Source organism: Marmota flaviventris, chromosome 4 (genome assembly GCF_047511675.1).
Source record: "Marmota flaviventris isolate mMarFla1 chromosome 4, mMarFla1.hap1, whole genome shotgun sequence".
Taxonomy (NCBI): domain Eukaryota; kingdom Metazoa; phylum Chordata; class Mammalia; order Rodentia; family Sciuridae; genus Marmota; species Marmota flaviventris.
Genome location: NC_092501.1, coordinates 692,983 through 709,139, shown reverse-complemented (window position 1 = coordinate 709,139; position 16,157 = coordinate 692,983). Strand labels below are relative to the sequence as shown.

The 16,157-nt window shown below is 49.5% G+C and overlaps 1 protein-coding gene across 1 annotated transcript; it reads right to left on the bottom strand.

Moving 5' to 3' along the window:
* Nucleotides 1–1,527: 1,527 nt before the first annotated feature.
* Echs1 (enoyl-CoA hydratase, short chain 1) lies at nt 1,528–9,581 on the bottom strand. Its single transcript, XM_027924934.2, has 8 exons — nt 9,427–9,581; nt 7,740–7,937; nt 7,195–7,322; nt 6,535–6,634; nt 5,430–5,534; nt 4,926–5,045; nt 3,706–3,773; nt 1,528–2,019 (listed from the first exon to the last, which is right to left on the bottom strand). The coding sequence occupies exons 1-8, from the start codon at nt 9,512–9,514 to the stop codon at nt 1,954–1,956; spliced, it is 873 nt and encodes a 290-aa protein (XP_027780735.2). The 5' UTR covers nt 9,515–9,581; the 3' UTR covers nt 1,528–1,953.
* Nucleotides 9,582–16,157: the final 6,576 nt, after the last annotated feature.

Genomic DNA, 16,157 nt, shown 5'->3' with positions numbered 1-16,157 from the left:
CAGGGCCAACCTCCCTGGCTCCCTGCCCTCAGGGAAAGTCTGCTCTGCCCTGTTGGCCTGAATCAAATTCCCTTTGGCCCTATTTCTGTAAGTAAGCACATGCCAAAGAATTCAAGATCCTGAGGCTTATCAGCAACACATCATTCCTGTGTGAAGGGGGAACTGTGTGAGAATTCAGTGCTGCCCCTGGTGGGTGAGTCAACAGAACCCATCATGTGCTCCTTCCTCCTGCATCAATTCCTGGTTGCAGCACACAAGAATACAGGCAGATGTGGGGGGATTGCAGAACTGATACCTGCAAGGGACATGGTCCCCACAGTGCATGCAGACATGGCTGTGCTGAATAAATGAAGTTGAACAAGAGCTGTCATCTGAGGTGTGTGAAAGTTCTTAGTTCTCAGTGTGGGCAATCCTCCCCTTGTCCAGCTTGGTCCTCACAGGCTCCTGGCTTATGCCAGCCTAAAGCCATGACCATACTTCAGACCACCTTCCTACTCCTAGCCGTGGTTCAGTATATAGTGCTCTGACATGGTCACCAAGCTGGAGGGCATGTGCTTTCCCATGAGATGAGGGGCCCGAGGCCTAGTTCCCAATAGGACAGGCATCATTTGCTTTGGCCTAGCTGCACACTGTGTGATGACCATGCTGGTCCCTGTGGCCTGGGGTGCATACTGGCTATTCAATAAACTGTGAGTGCTCCTTACCCTAGAGTCCCAGGCAGGTTTAGACCCCCTTCTCTTAGGCAAAGTCCTGCCCGGTGTATAGCCAGCACAGCCAGGCACCGAAGGGGTACCTGTGGGGGCTCATGACAGCACCAGCCTACACTGATTTTCCCTCAAAAGCCGAAGTCAGTGTGCATCAGCAGAGATGCAGATTTCTCAGCCTCTCCTTAGCAGGTCTCAGGATTCCCTAAGGCTTGTGAGCCCCTGACCTGGGGCAGCCAGTGTCATCTTAGGCCTCAGACCATATAGGATGGGAGGTCATCCAGGATGGTCAACTCTCATAGACACTTGCTTGAGAACAGTTTGGAGAGCTTAGTGTTCTGGGAATAAAGAGGATGTTTGGCGGCAGGGGCAGTGAGTGGTTTCTAATAACCAGGTCACCACACTGAGCTCTACTGGGTGCCAGAGCTGCACAGCACTTCAGGCCAAGGTCAATCCTCCCAGAGTGTGCAGCCACCAGAGGAACCCTGATAGAAGCCCATCCCTCAGGGTAGCTCTCCCACCCCTGTGGACTAGGTCTCCATGCCTCGCACGGCAAGCAGCACCAAGCATGACAGTACTTCCTAGATCAGCTTCTCTGTGCTTCAGGAACCAGCAGGTACTGGGCATAGAAAAATCTAAAGGAGGCTACAAACCCAAGTGTTCACAGAAGTCAGACACCTGGGATGTGGTATAGGGATTGCTTGTCTTATGGACTTCTGTTTTGTTTGAATGCTTTCATTTACAATGAAGAAAGTTAAAAAAAAAAAAAAACAACACTAATTTATAGAATATTCACCTTCTAGAGATGATTACAAGGCAGAACTAATTTGAAATAGTCACTTTAATCATGATTCTTTTCAAAAGTAGCAACAGCAGCATCTCCTTCTGAGCAGCCACATCCAGCAGCTGCAGGCACAGGACAGACGGCGCCTGCCTCCACCCGTTGGCACAGTGGTGGCCAAGCAAGCACCTCAGCTCCTGAGGTGAAGAAAAGGCTGAACGTGCTGGAAGTTCCTCAACAGGACCTTTGACTTCGAAAATGTGCTCCAGTCAGAACACAGGTGACTGATCCTGCTAATCACTGGCTGGCTGTGCTGCGAAGGCTTGAGCAATGACCACAGTTCCACAGCCATCAGCAAGAACTCTATGTGGTCTCTGCTACCTTTTCAAGGATGGTGATCTATTTGCTTCTAAGCTGACGGCCTGCAGTTCCCTCTCCATGAGGATTGAGGCCCAGGAAGCTGGTTTCTCAGTGGTCTTTGAAACTGGCCTTCCTCTTCTCCACAAATGCAGCCATGCCTTCTCTCCGGTCATCCTGCAAGAAAGGGAGGTCAGCAGAGGTGGTGCATGCACCTGTATCACCTGGCACCTGTGGGGGTCTCAGGGCTGCTCTTGCTGCTCTCTCCCTGTCTGCTGTCCATGCTCATGGGGCAGGGAGGGCGATTCTGCAGCAGGCCCACCTGCAGCCTGGGAAGAACAGAATTCCTTACCAATAGGCCTAGGCCTGGAGAGGAGGTTTATACCCCAGGCAACAGTCACTCAGGAACTACCCATGTGAGTGTAGAGTAGTCACACCTCAGAAAGCCTCAGAGGTAACCTCTGGCCACCCTGGCCCACAAATAGCAGAGGCAGGGTCTGTGTCCGCAGCATACGTGGGGCACTAAGCAGGACCACAGTGGAGCCCTGCACCTGTCTCTTCCTTTGCTGTGTGTACACACACACACACACACACACACACACACGTGCACCCACAGACATGCAAACACCTTCACTTTTTCCATAAAAAAAAAGCCATTTCCAATCCAGTAGAAAGGAGACCACAGTCGATCTCGGGGATTCCGATGTGCCTGATTCACCTCTCCATGCTGAAAACCAAGCAACTGGCCCTGGCTCTGTGTTGGCACCTTTCCCTCCAGTCAGAGGTGCCTTGTTTCCAGCCGACCCAAGGAGTCAGTTCATGAGAAGAGGACCTTTTTTTCCTCCACCTCTCCCAGGAAACTGGTATGGAGAACCTGGAGATTATTTTCCACCGGCCCCACCACGCATTCCATTTCCAATGCAAAATGTCTATGCAGGGAGGGGTTTTCCTCACACCTTCCCCGACCACGAGCTGGAATTCGTCCCCCGACCCCGCATTCTGAAAGTACAATGAGTTCCCTGAAGGGTTCCTTCCACCTGCAAATGAGCCTGTCACTCTACATCCAGAACCAAACAAGAAACCTGATGTTGTTGCTCTCTCTTCAAAAGTAATTTGACTTATCTCTCATTTTTAGTTTTTAAGTAACTGCTTTTACTTCAGTAATTGACTATACTTTGGCTCCAATTAAAGCTCAATGGAACTATAATTCTTAAGATAGTATTTTGTAAATAAAGATGGTTTAAGTAGGAATAAAAAAAAAAAGCCATTTCCAAAACCATTCTAAATCTTTCATAAAACACCTCGATATGACTTTCTGATAACAAAAAAGGTGAATTACAATGGCAATTAGAAGACATTTTCCTTTAAATTACTGGCAAAAATCCTAGAAATGTTGCTTGAAAGTGTAGGATTAGAGTTATTACAATACATTTGAATCACATTCCAAATAAGTGGAATGATCCAGGGAAAATATGGGTGAAGTGAACTATATTTAATTTTTTAAATTTCCATTTCTTTTTGAGAAGGGGTCTCACTATATTGCCTAGCACTCCAGTGATCCTCCTGAGTAGCTGGGATGCAGGTGCCACCACCCACCTGCTGGAAGTTCCTCAACAGCTAGGAATGCTGCTTAAGATGTGCAACAGGAAGTGGCCTTTTGGAGCATTCCCATTCTTCTAACCTCCATACACTCTACTTTCTTTCTAAAAACATGGCCCAGTGATAGAACGAGTCTGGTCCAGCCAGAGGGTTCTAATAGTTCCGATCAAAAGGAAATGGTAGTTAATCATAGAATCTTAAGAATTCCCAGCAGCTCCTGTAAGTGGAATACGCTCAACTCTCAGCAGAACACGGTTTACTCACGGTGGCGAAGGTCGAATAGAAGAGTTTCTTCTCCAACTTATTTCCTTCTGTTAATGTCATTTCAAAGGCTAGAAGAGAAACCCGATGGTCATGAACTCAGATGCTACATGTGGGAACACAGAGTGTCCATGTAGTGCTTGTGGACCCAATAGAAACCTGACTCAGTAGTGCCAGGAGGCCCAGCTCTGTGCAGGCCTCCCCTGGTTCAGCTCATGCCTCCCTGTGCACATACGGCCCCAGCTGAACAAACTGCTCTCCCAGGTCTTTTGAATGTCCCTCAATGGTGGCAGAAGAAACTGAAGGAAAGCCAAAAGGACAAGTTGTCCAACTGTGTGCATCTGAGTGGCCGAGGAACCCAAAGCACAGAGAAACGATAAGGAGGAAAATCAGGAGAGAGTGAGCAGACACCAGCAGTGTCGTATGCTCTGGGCCTCATTCCAGGCCTTTCTTTTCAGTGGAGGACACAGGTGTGCTGCTGTCTAAACACCTGGAGAGAAGTGCCTTCAGCTGTGATCCTGCCCAAGGTCTCAGCTCCCCCAAACCCTCACATGGCTGCTCCTTGAACTAGCACATCTGCCTAAGGATAACAGCAACCCTGGAGGCAAGTTCTCTCTGGAGGTGGTATCAGGTTCACAGAGGCTGGGGGACTTCCTGGGCCACATCTCCTGCGATGGGCTGACTCTAACAAGCCACTATAGTGAGGCAGAGGCTGTCTCACTCTGAATGCCAAGATGGACTGTTACATTCAGGTTCAAGCAGTTCTGTGGAGGGCAGTCAGACTGCTTTGCCAGCAGAGAGAGAACCAAGTGTCCAGACCAAGGAGAGTGTGAAGTCTGCCTGAGGCTCACACGGATGCTCTTGGGGTCAGCCTGTGCTGAGAGGAACCGTGCAGCCTGGGCTCAGGAGGAGAAAACAGGGCTTCCCGAAAGCCACAGACCAGCTGAGCATGGGGACCAGGCTCCTTTTTTGGCCTCTTCCTTCCATATCTGGCACTGTGTCACCATCACCTTCCAGGCCTGGCCCAGTTCTCGAGCCCTGGTACAAAGGTACACTCAGAACATCTCCACAGCCTGAGAGACTAGGAGTCAGCACTCTAATGGCAGAATCACTGTCCTGAAAACCCTTCTATTGCTGCCCAGGACAGGCTGATCTGTGCTGTGTGGAGCCTTACATCTGCGTTGCTACGGCCTGGGACCCTTCACTCTTCCTGCAGAACCTACCTGCATTCACAGATTCCTTGGCCATGGCTGCTATAATTTTGGAATTGCTGGCAATTTTTTCTGCACATTGGATGGCTTCTTCAACCAGTGTCTCAACAGGAAAAATCTTGCTCACAAGACCTACAACAAAAAAGGAGGTAAGTGAAGTGCAGATCTGGCACAAGTCCACTGCTCGAGTCCACAGATGCCCAGTCAGGCTGCCTACAGCATCAAACAGCAGAGAGAGGAGGAAGGTGAACTGTGGCCACCAATGGCAGGGAAAGGGCTGGCCTGCAAGGGTCTAGATTCCCACAGCCTATTTGGTTCTATAGGAAATGGGATGCTGTGCTATTCCTCCTCAACCTGAGAGTATGTTGTCACTCTCTTGAACATAGAATATTTCAAGATCTAAACCCCAAAATAGTCAACCTCCCAGATTCTCAGGATCTAAAAGCTCTGGTGCCAATTACCCCCAGGACACCTGGGCCAATCTCTACCCAGCTCCCGAGGGTAGAACCGCATCACCTGCTTGCTTGGCATCCTGAGCTGAGATGCGGTCACCAGTGAGGACCATCTCCATTGCCAGGGACTTGCCGACTGCACGGGTAAGTCTCTGAGTGCCCCCTGCACCTGCAGGGATAGAGACTGCGTATTGTAGCTGGCTACATGACACATGAGGTCAAAAAAAAAAAAAAGAGAGAGAGAGAGAGAGAGAGAGAGAAGAAACCACAGACATGCTGCTTACCAGTTTATGCTGAAGATAAGGCCTAAGATGAGTTCTAGCCAGGGGTCAGGCAGAACCAAGTGGTCAGCAGGTGGAACAAAAAGGGCTCAGAACCTCAGGGCAGGCCCCTTTCCAAGCTCAGGCCCCCAATTTTAGGATAGTGGATTCTCCTCAGGTTTTTACCAACATTCTAGGAACTTCCAGCTTTCCCTCACTCCATGTGCTAGATCCTTAGCAATTGCTGCCCTATCCAAGAAAGACCCTGAAAATTCATGAACCTTGTAGCACAAAACCTCAGAAACTGCCTGGCTGAACCCAAAGGGCAGTGGAAGGCTCTTGGGAGTATGCCTGATCCCCCTGAGGTCTGCTCCCACCCCCAGATCTACCAGTGGACCCCTGCACATAGATAGAGTTGCTCTTTGCCCAATACCCCAGCTCCCTCCTAGGCAGGGGATGATGGGGATCTAGACACCTGCATGTGCTGAACTTGGTAAAGCCATGTGACCTGCCTCAACCAATGACATGGGAATGGACAGGCTGGGGTCACACTGGTCAGACCTCCTGGCATCAGTGCGAGATCACTGTTTTCTTTCCAAGGTTTCTGACCTATAGGGATCCGCCTCAAGTATGGATTACAAGCAGGAAAGAACCACTGTGGCTGGGGGCCAGAGTCACGTGATCTGATGTCACCAGAAGTGGGATATGGTTGTAACCACAGGAACCAAGCTGTGTTCTGAGCTGTTATGTCCACTCTGTTCTTCATGTGCTGGTCCACAAATAGAGCACGAATCAGACCTGGGGCTGTCTTTCTGGGGCTTTTGGTTGGATGCAAGCTGTAGGCCCCAAGGCATAGCTAGCCTTGAAGAATTACCTTCAGAGTGCCTGCTAAAGCTACTGTGTTCTCACCTGGGATGGTCCCCAGAAGGATTTCCGGCTGTCCAAACTGGGCTTTCTCGCCGGCGTAGATGATATCACACATCATAGCAAGCTCACAGCCCCCACCAAGCTGCAAGATAGTGTTCAGCAGTTTTTCCAGGGAAGTCCAGTCCAAAAACCAAAGTCTGCTCGCTCTGCTCATTGGGAGGGCAGACTCTTCTGCAAAGTGTGGACAGTAAGTATTCTCAGTTCTGAGGACACTGAGGTCTGCCATAGTGGCTCAAAAGCAGCCACAGAGGATGTGGATGTGGAGGACGTGGCACATATGCAAGGGGACTTCATTAAATTACACCATGTGAAATGACTGTATGGCTTCCCCAATCCACGCCAGGGGCCCTGACACATCCAGTAGAGGATGTGATGCCTTCGCAGGTACAGCATAGGTCTGATTACATTATATTAATACAGAAAAATCCATTAACACATTTGGAAAGAACCAGTAGCTGAGCATTCACAAAACAAAGTGGATGCAAAAGATTCCTATTCCTCATTCAGCATTACCAGCAGAAAGGGATTGCTAGCCTGCAAGCCACACGCAAGGCCTTTCTAAGATAAGGATCCTGCATGCTCCCTCTCACAAGCAGAACCCATCAACCACCCCAGGAGCAGATCCTTGATGTCCACACTCACAGCATAACCATTGACAGCAGCAATGACTGGCTTCTTGACCCGAGTTAGCTGGTCCCAGTGGCTCAAGAACTTGCTAGAGTAACAGTCCTGGAATGTCCGGCTCTGCATTTCCTTGATGTCAGCTCCAGCTAGGAGTGGAAAAGAGGCAGCAAAGATCCCACCAGTCCTATAAACCCCAAACCCACAAGTAGTTATCCCATGGACTATGTCAGGCTCTGGGAACAGCAAGGAGCAGCCAATACTGAGATGCCTATTGTGACCAGATAATGCAGAAAGGTCACAGGGCAGGCAACAGATGCCTGGTGGACTCAAGAGAAGGAGTCTTGTTTATCAGCACTTAATCTGGCTGGTAAAGACCTGAGTCGCTCTGAATATGCTGCCTTCTGCTGATGAAACACACTTGAACGTCCAAGAGTGCTGTTCATCTAAGCAGCTCATTTGGGTAGATCCTAAGACACCTGCCAACACCGAGAGGCCAGTCTGTCTTGCCACTTTCCACAGGCCATAAGCACCCCTCCCATCTGCCACCACTGCTGCCAGCACACCTGCAAATGCCTTATCTCCACCAGTAAGCACGATGGCACCCACAGTGGGGTCTTCCTCAAAGGTCTCTAGTGCCTGGTTGAGTTCCTCCATCAAGCCGTTGCAAAGGGCATTGAGTGCTTTGGGGCGGTTCAATCGGATCAACCCCACGTTGCTATTCTTCCCCTTTTTTTCTGTGATGATGTACTCAAAGTTAGCCCCTAGGGCAAGAGAGCAAAAGGAGATCTCTGTCACACAGGTGTCAAAGGTAGGGACACAGAGGTACTCAGCCTGCAGCCCCCACCACTCTGCTTGAATCCTTAAGTTAAAGAAAATCCCCAGCACAGAACACAGCTGTCCCCTCTGACATGCCTGGTCAGTCTTCCCTGGCATCAAGGAGAGGAAAATGCCTTTTCACAACGAATGCCCACCAGAGGACAGCAGGACAGGGCTCTGGTCATACAGGGTAGACAGGCTGGCAGGAGGAAGACAGAGACAAAGGACAGAGGGGCAGCTAGCTCAGACTTGGAGGGAGCAGAGAGAAGGACAGACTGATATGTTGAGTGGTCAGTCCTCTTACACAGAACCTGTCCCATGAACATGCAGGCGAATGACTAAAATATCCTGGAGTGTCCTTTTGTGTGTGTGGTGCTGGGGATGGAAGCCAGGGTATTGTGCATCTAAGTAAGTACTTAACCACTGAGCTGCACCTAGTCCTTGGGTGTGAATGTTGAGCAGCAATGTGTCTGCCATTAAGAAACCCAGGAATTTCTGCCAACCCCAGGCTGGGGTGCAGAAGTGAACAGGCAAGAACTGGGGGTGCAGCCAACTACTATCCACCACTGGATAGTTAGTTGGACCCACAGGGTATGGGAGGAGCCCAGCATGGGGTATGGCCAAGAATTCCTTGCAATACTGGAGCAGTGGTGTATGCAGGAGAGCACAGCCAAGGTGAAGGAGTGGGAGTAAAGAATAGGACTGTCCTTTCTACAGCCGGCTGTAGGAGGAGCCTGAAAATGTAAGCATGAGCCTTTCTGAGTGGATGAGCTTAAGGGCAGGCTCAGGGAGGATTGGGCACTGAACGTGCCTGGACAGGGGGCACTGAGACAAGCGAAGCCTGCATTTTCAATTCCCAGGCTGACTTGTTCAAAAGGACTACCTGTGCTCTTAAAGCTACCTAAACACATGTGGAATTTCACAACCAACATTCAAGTGCCCAGTAGGCCACAGGTCTTGGCCTTCAGTCTAGGTACAGGAGTTGAGAAAACAGTATTGACCCACCCAGAGTCTGGACATGACCTGCAGGCACCGGGATCAGGAAAGTCAGGGTGATGTAGCTGGGGTTAATCTGGGGGCCAAGATTTGGGAGGTGTGTGGGGATGCGGGTCCAAGAGAGGGGCAAAGAAGCCCAAGGTCAGGGGAATGAGGGTGTCCGAGATCAAATTGAGGGGTGTGGGTAGGGGTCAGGATAGGGGCTAAGGGCTGGGACCGGGTCATGAGTCCAGGGTCAAGCCGGGATGGGATGTTGCGGGGGGATTCAGAATCAAGTGTCTGGGGAAGAGGCCCGGGGTCAGTGGTGGTCTAGTCAGGCGGGGATCGGGAGTGAAGGTCGGGGGTGCGGGTCAGGGTCAGTCGGGGAAGTCCAAGATCCAGTGGAGGGTGCGGGTCGAGGGCATCGGGGCGTCGAACCCCCTCCCGGCCCGCACTCACCCGAGGCGAAGGGCCGCAGCGCTGGGCAGCGGGCAGGTAGCTGCAGCTGGCTGCGGACACCCAGCAGTAAGGCACGGAGGGAGGCCATGGCGCCGAAACTACCAGCTCCGCCCGCGAGCCGCTGGGCCCTGAGAGGCCAGCCGGAAGCGGAAGAGGCCGCGCCAGGCTGGGGCGGGGCGAGCCGAGGCCCCGCCCCGTGGCCACCCGACGCGGGTCCTGAGGCGCGGGCGCCTGCCCTGCCCTCCGCTGCGCTGGGCGGGTCCTGGCTGCAGCCGCGGTCGGCCTAGCGGAGGGAGGCGGTGCGCTCGCCAGGCTCCGGGCCGCCCAGGCCCTCCCACTGTTCCCGCCCCGGAGGCCCTCGGTCCTGCGGTCGCGCAGCGCCCTGGTGGCGCCGGGCGGCTGCACGTCACCGGGGCTCGGCGACTGCCGCAGCGAGACGCCCCAGGGTAGGTCCAGACCCAGCAGGCTCGCTCGCGGCGCCGAACAAGACCAGGACCCAGACAGGATTTAAGTGAATTTAAAATTAATGTGATTTTTATTAATTTCAATAATTCTGAATTATAGCTTTTAGCTATTTAGACAAGTATGAATGGGCCTTCATTTGTATTTGTTTTTGTTGTTGTTGTTCCCGAGGACTGAACTCGGGGGCACCACTGAGGCACATCTCTAGCGGTTTTTTTAAGTGCTGATGAACCTTTATTTTATTCATTTATTTATATGCGGTGCTGAGAATTGAACCCGGTGCCTCATGTGTGAGGCAAGCGCTCTACCACTGAGCCACAACCCCAGTAACCCTCCCCCCACGGTCCTTTTTTGTGTCTTATTTAGAGACAGGGTTTCACTGAGTTTCTTAGGGCCTCGATGATAAGTTGCAGAGGCTTTGAACTCGAGATTCTCCGGCCTTACCCTCCTGAGCTGCTGGGAATTCAGGCCAGTGCCATTCCGCCTGGCTCTTTCCTCTGATTCTTGCATAGATTCTGCAAATGCTAGGGTGAAGAAAAGACATCACCTTCAGATCACTTTTCAGAAAAGCAAGACTGATATTTTCAAGAAAATAATTCTATTCAATTATTTTGAAATGAATTTAAAAATTAATTTTGAATCTTCTTCTGAGGTAAAATTTAAAATCTTCATATTAACGGAAACCAATCACCCACATACTTTTACTAAGGGTTAGTAAATGTTAAACCATGTGACAGACCCAAAATGAAATGACTCAAACATTGAAGAAGTTTTTCTAACAACCTAGGGCTGGTGTTGAGGGCAGGGCTACTGTCTTTTGTAAGGGAATTTAGGGACAAGAGCACAAATAGTAAAAGGGAAATATAAATTGGATTTAAGTAAAGCTAAAATCTTTTTTGTTTCAAAAGATAAGATAGTGAAAGACTCCCATAGAATGAGAGAAACATTTTACAAGTTTTATACCTGGTAAAAGTCTTGTGTATAGAATGTGTAATGAACTCTCAAACCCAGTAATGAAAGAATACCCAACTAAAAAGGACAAAGTATTGAACAGATATTTCTCCAATAAAGACACAAAAGTGTCTGAAAAGCCCACGAAAAGATGCTCAACATCATTTGTCACAAGTATGGTACAAGCCAAATTCTTTCACATCTATTGGGCTGGCTATAATAAAGAGATGACAATGCCCGATGAGGGAGGATATGGAGAAGACAGAGCCCTCTACTGGCGAGTGGAAGGGTGCAGTCACTTGCTCCTCTTTTTGCAGTGGTGGGAATGGAACCCCAGGCCTTGCACAAGCCTGGCAGGCCTCAACCACTGAGCCACACCCCCAGTGCCAAGCACAGCCACTTTGGAAAGCAGTCTGGTATTAAACATCAGTCGGGCGTGGTGGCGCATGCCTGTAATCCAGCAGAGGCTGAGTCAGGAGAATCACAAGTTCAAAACCAGCCTCAGCAATGGTGAGGTGCTAAACAACTTAGTGATACCTTGTCTCTAAATAAAACACACACAAAAATAGGGCTGGTACCCCCCCCCCCAAAAAAAAAAGGTTAAATAGCAAACCCAACCCCAGGTACAAGCATAAGAGGAGTGAAGACATGGCCACATGAGAGTGTATAAGTGAACATTCATAGCTGCACTACTCATAATGGCCAAAAAGTGGAACAATCCAAATGCCCACCAATTCATGAATGTTTTGTACAATTGACACATTAAAATATACTAGAAGATACCCTGGGGGCCAAGGGTGCAGTTGAATCATAGAATACTTGTCCAGTATCCACAAGACCCTGTGTTGGATCCCCCGCCCCCGCAAATATACACTGGAATACTGGGGATAAAAAGGAATGAAGTACTAATACACACCACAATGTGGGTGGACCTTGAAAGCATGTCAGTAAAAGAAGCCAGACAGGAAGACCTGATGTATGATCCTGCTTATGTGAAACATCCAGAACAAACAAAGCATACAGGAAGTAATTAGCGGTTGCAAGGGGCTGGTGGGAGTAGGCAATGGGAGTAACTGCTAATGATGGGAGTATTCTCTTTTATGGTGATGGGGACATTCTAAACTTGATCATGGTCAGAGCTGCACAACTCCACACTGAAAATCATTGAACTGTATACTTGAATGGGCAAAGAATATGGCACATGAATTCTATGTCCATAAAACTATTTTTTTGAAATGAAACAAACCTGATTTGGTTAAGCCGTCCAGGTAGTGTCACCCGTGAAGCCATCACCAAGGCCCTCAGTGTCAGGAGAAGCACTGACTTTGTCCCCATTGGTTGACACAAGGTGAACTTGTGTGCTATAGCTGGTGGCCTAGACCAGCAGGATGCAGATTGGTGAGCTTTCTATTTCAGAGGATGTGGGGCTGGGTGAATGACCAAGGTGCAGGTCACAGTGCCTAGAGGATAAGAAGAACATTGATCATCCCTACCCTGCACCTCTTGGGGTCCATGGTGGTCTCATCCCCTGCATTGGAGTTGGTGTCCTCTCCATAGCCATAAGGGCACCTGTTCCAGGCCAGGTGCCCTTTCTCCTATCACCCTCACCCCATCAGGTCTCCAGCCTAGGTGTGGGGTGTATGGAAGTGGGACAGGGGGTTTCTACCCTTAGGCTGCTGTGAGGTTAACCAGAAGTGTTCCCAGGCAAGTGGTCCTTGTCTTCATGCTGCAGCTTCATGATTGACAGAGGAGTCTAGCGACTGAGCCAGAAATAAATTTGAACACTTCAGGTCATTCATGGCTGGAGTCTTACTAGGAGGGTATGCCAGGAGGCTGGCCCCAAGACCAGGGGTGGTCAGAGCAGAATCTAGACTTTTGGTGGGGAGGTTGAGATCCTTTATCATTCTGATCTTTAACCAGAGAAGGGCTGGCCAGGATGATGGACTGGGCTGAGAGGTATAAATTTGCTGATTTGACATTGAGGGGCTGCCTCAAGGGGAGGTGATGTGAGGCACCAGGGGACTGAGCATCACTTATTCTTTGACTACTGCCCATTACAGATTGGCTTCCAACAAAGGCTGGCCAGTGGCAGACTGGATAGGGTCCAGAAAGCTGGAAACATGAGACAGGCATTATAGAATGGGACAAGGACTTTGCAACCCTGAAAACATGGCAGCAGCCATGAAGCACTACCACAGACCCCAGGGTGGGCCAAAGATCTGATGTGGCCATCTGCCTGGAGCCATGAGACCAACACTAGTGTAGGACACACAGGAGTCCAACATGGCACACACAGTGTCCATACAGAGGGTGGGGAGCTGGGCCATGCTGCCTAACTTGCAGCTCAATTTCAGAAAGTCAGTTAGAGAATCAGCCCTCACTTTGGGCATATGCATGCGACCTAAGGCTTTTGCCAATTTGGATTTTATTCTGCTAAGGACAGAGGTTGGGCACTGGGTGTTCTGAACCATAGCAACACATGAGACCATTGGGTTTCAGCTCAGCTGGATCTTCAGCTCCCAGCTCAAGGCTGTAGACAACCTGTGTGTGGAGGGAGGTAGAGCTAGTGCTTTGCTTCAGACAGCATTGGGTTGGGGAGAGGACCAAGTCCCCTCTAAGGGAGATCAACCCTACCTAGGAGAAACAAGTGACACTAGAGCTACAGTGGTTACACCCCAAACAGTCTTCTTCTCCTCCTTCTTTCAGTACTGCGGATTAAACCCAGGGACGCACATGTGCTAGAAAAGTGCCATACCACTCAGCTGTATCCTCAGCACTTTTTATGTTTTTGCTCTTTTTATGTTAAATTGCCCAGGCTGGCCTTGCACTTGCAATCTTCTTGCCTCAGCCTTTGGAGTAGCTTCCATTACAGATGTGTGTCACCAGCCCAGCTTGTCTTCTGCTTCTAGTGGCCATTGGCTCTCTCCTTGTCAGTCTTCCCCAGGTAAAGCAAGGATGTGTCTTAAAAGGGGTGTGTGGGGTATGTCTGTACCTGCAGTTGGGAGGCAACTTTGCTGACCTGGGACCTGTCCCAGGGCTACTGTAGAATCTTAGCTACTTTTAAGAGAGTCTCTGGCACATCCTGGCACTGGGTGAATCTGGTGAACAGTACACACTGTTCCCACTGCAAATATCATTGGTTCATTAAGTAGTTGAACTTCCAAGTTTAACTCCCAAGTCAGTCCCAGGGGTTGGGGTTGTGGCTCAGTGGTAGAGCACTTGCCTAGCACATGTGAGGCACTGGGTTTGATTCCCAGCACCACAAACAAAAATAAAATAAAGATATTGTGCACCTAAAATATTGAAAAAAAATCAGCCCCATACCCATCCTAGTTCCTCTTCTTCCCTGCCATCTATGTGCAAACCCTTCAGTTCATTCCAGGTCCCTGTAGGACTGCAGAGGCTTCAGGGGTTGGGAGCAAGCTTTGGCCCTGCCCCAAGTCATAGGGTGGAGAGGAGGGGAGGTGGGCTGGGAGTGAGGGGGCAGTGGAAAACAGCTGACCTTTGAACAAGGGAATTGGTAGGGGCCTGACCCATCTCATAGTCAAAAATCCACATGTAACTTTTGACTTCCTCAAACTGAACTAATAATAATCTGCTTCTGATAGAAAACATTGCAGCCAATTAACCCATATTATATATTGTATATATTATATATGATGAAAGCATACAAGAAGCATACTTGAGATGGCTTTTTACTGGGATAGGAAATTTACCAGAGACAAACTGCTCAGCAGAGACCTTGAGTATCTGCATCCAAAAGCAACAAGGTTGCTGTGAAATTGTTAACAGCAGTGCAGTAGACAAGACAGTCCCTTTCATGTAGTTAAGATTTACCTCTGCATTTCTGTTTACATTTCTTTGAATTGCAAATGGTTCCATGCTTGACCTGTATTTGTGTGAGTTTTGACAATTTTTAATTTTTTAAAAAATAGATTTGTGTATGGTTATGTTAGTAAATGATATAATAGGCACTTGTCTATATAGACTTTGTGCCTTTATTTTATGCCTACATTTTTCTTCTTCTTCTTGGTATTTCTAGGCTATAAGGTTTATCTCTATGAGTTTTTTCAAATTGTGTTAACTCTTGAAAAATTAAAAAAAAATAATGAGAGAGAGAGAGAGAGAGAGAGAAGAGCGAGAAAGAATATATCCAAATATAGGACCCTGCAAGCTCAAACTTCCATTGTTCAAGGGTCAGCTGCACTGTAACAAAGTCTACCACTGTCTGGACATCTGCGCTGGAGGTGGAGCATGTAGTTTCCCAGAATGCCAGAGAAGCAATAGGAGGGGAGGGCAAACCCCAGCCTGGAATGGCCTGGGTCCCTGGCTGTCCTCACCCCAGAGAAACAAGCAGCTACAGATGACTGCAGGATTGGGGGGTGTTTCTTCCTAGGCCCTGTGTATGGCTGAAACTTGGTGCCCCTGGGTGTTCAGGGAAGTTCAAGGCCTCCAGCTCCTTGGACTGCATTGCAGTGGAGAACTACCCAATTGAATTGGGACCCTGGCTGAATACGCAGTCAACTTCCTTGGAGAGAAGCCCAGGAGGAGGAGAGGAGAGACTAAGAGACTTTTCTCCACGTGTCCTTTGTTAATGTTGAACTTTGCACTTAACCTTTATCACATCCTATCTATGCACAGACATGTGACTTATAGAGGACCCTTACTTAGTGTGGTTTGACTTATTGTCTTTAGACTTTACAATGGTGTAAAAGCAACAGTAGAAGCTGAATTTTGAATTCTGATGTTTTCTTCGGCTAGGAGAATGTAGGACTATCTTGCTCTCTGAGGGCCACGATGCAGGGGATAAACAGCCAATGCTGTAGCATACTGCGCAGCTAAGCTATGATGTTCCTAGTTGAAGGAATTAAATGCATTTTAGGCTTGCGATATTTTCAGTTTACAATGGGATTATCAGGAGGTAACCCAGGTAAACAAGAAAGCGCGCGCGCACACACACACACACACCGTCCCTGCCCGGGCTATCTCACAGCTTCCAGGGGAGATCTCTCAGCCTCACTCCAGGCACCCACAGACCCGTTCTTGGATTCCTAAACTGACTCCACGGCGCCTGTGAAAGGGGCCCTGGGTGACTGCGCTGGCTACTTAGTTGAACCAGGAAGTGCTTATCCGGCTAGACACTGGTGAGTTGCCGACACTCGCCCACACCTCTCGGCAGCGGGGGGTCACACTCCAAACCCCCGTTCTCCTGCCCTCAGCTCCAGGCGCCGAATGACCCACCCAAGTGCGCCGCCGAAACTGGCCAGCAGAAAGGCGCCCCTAGTGTCCAGTTCTCTAGGGTGGCAGGCGTAACTGGG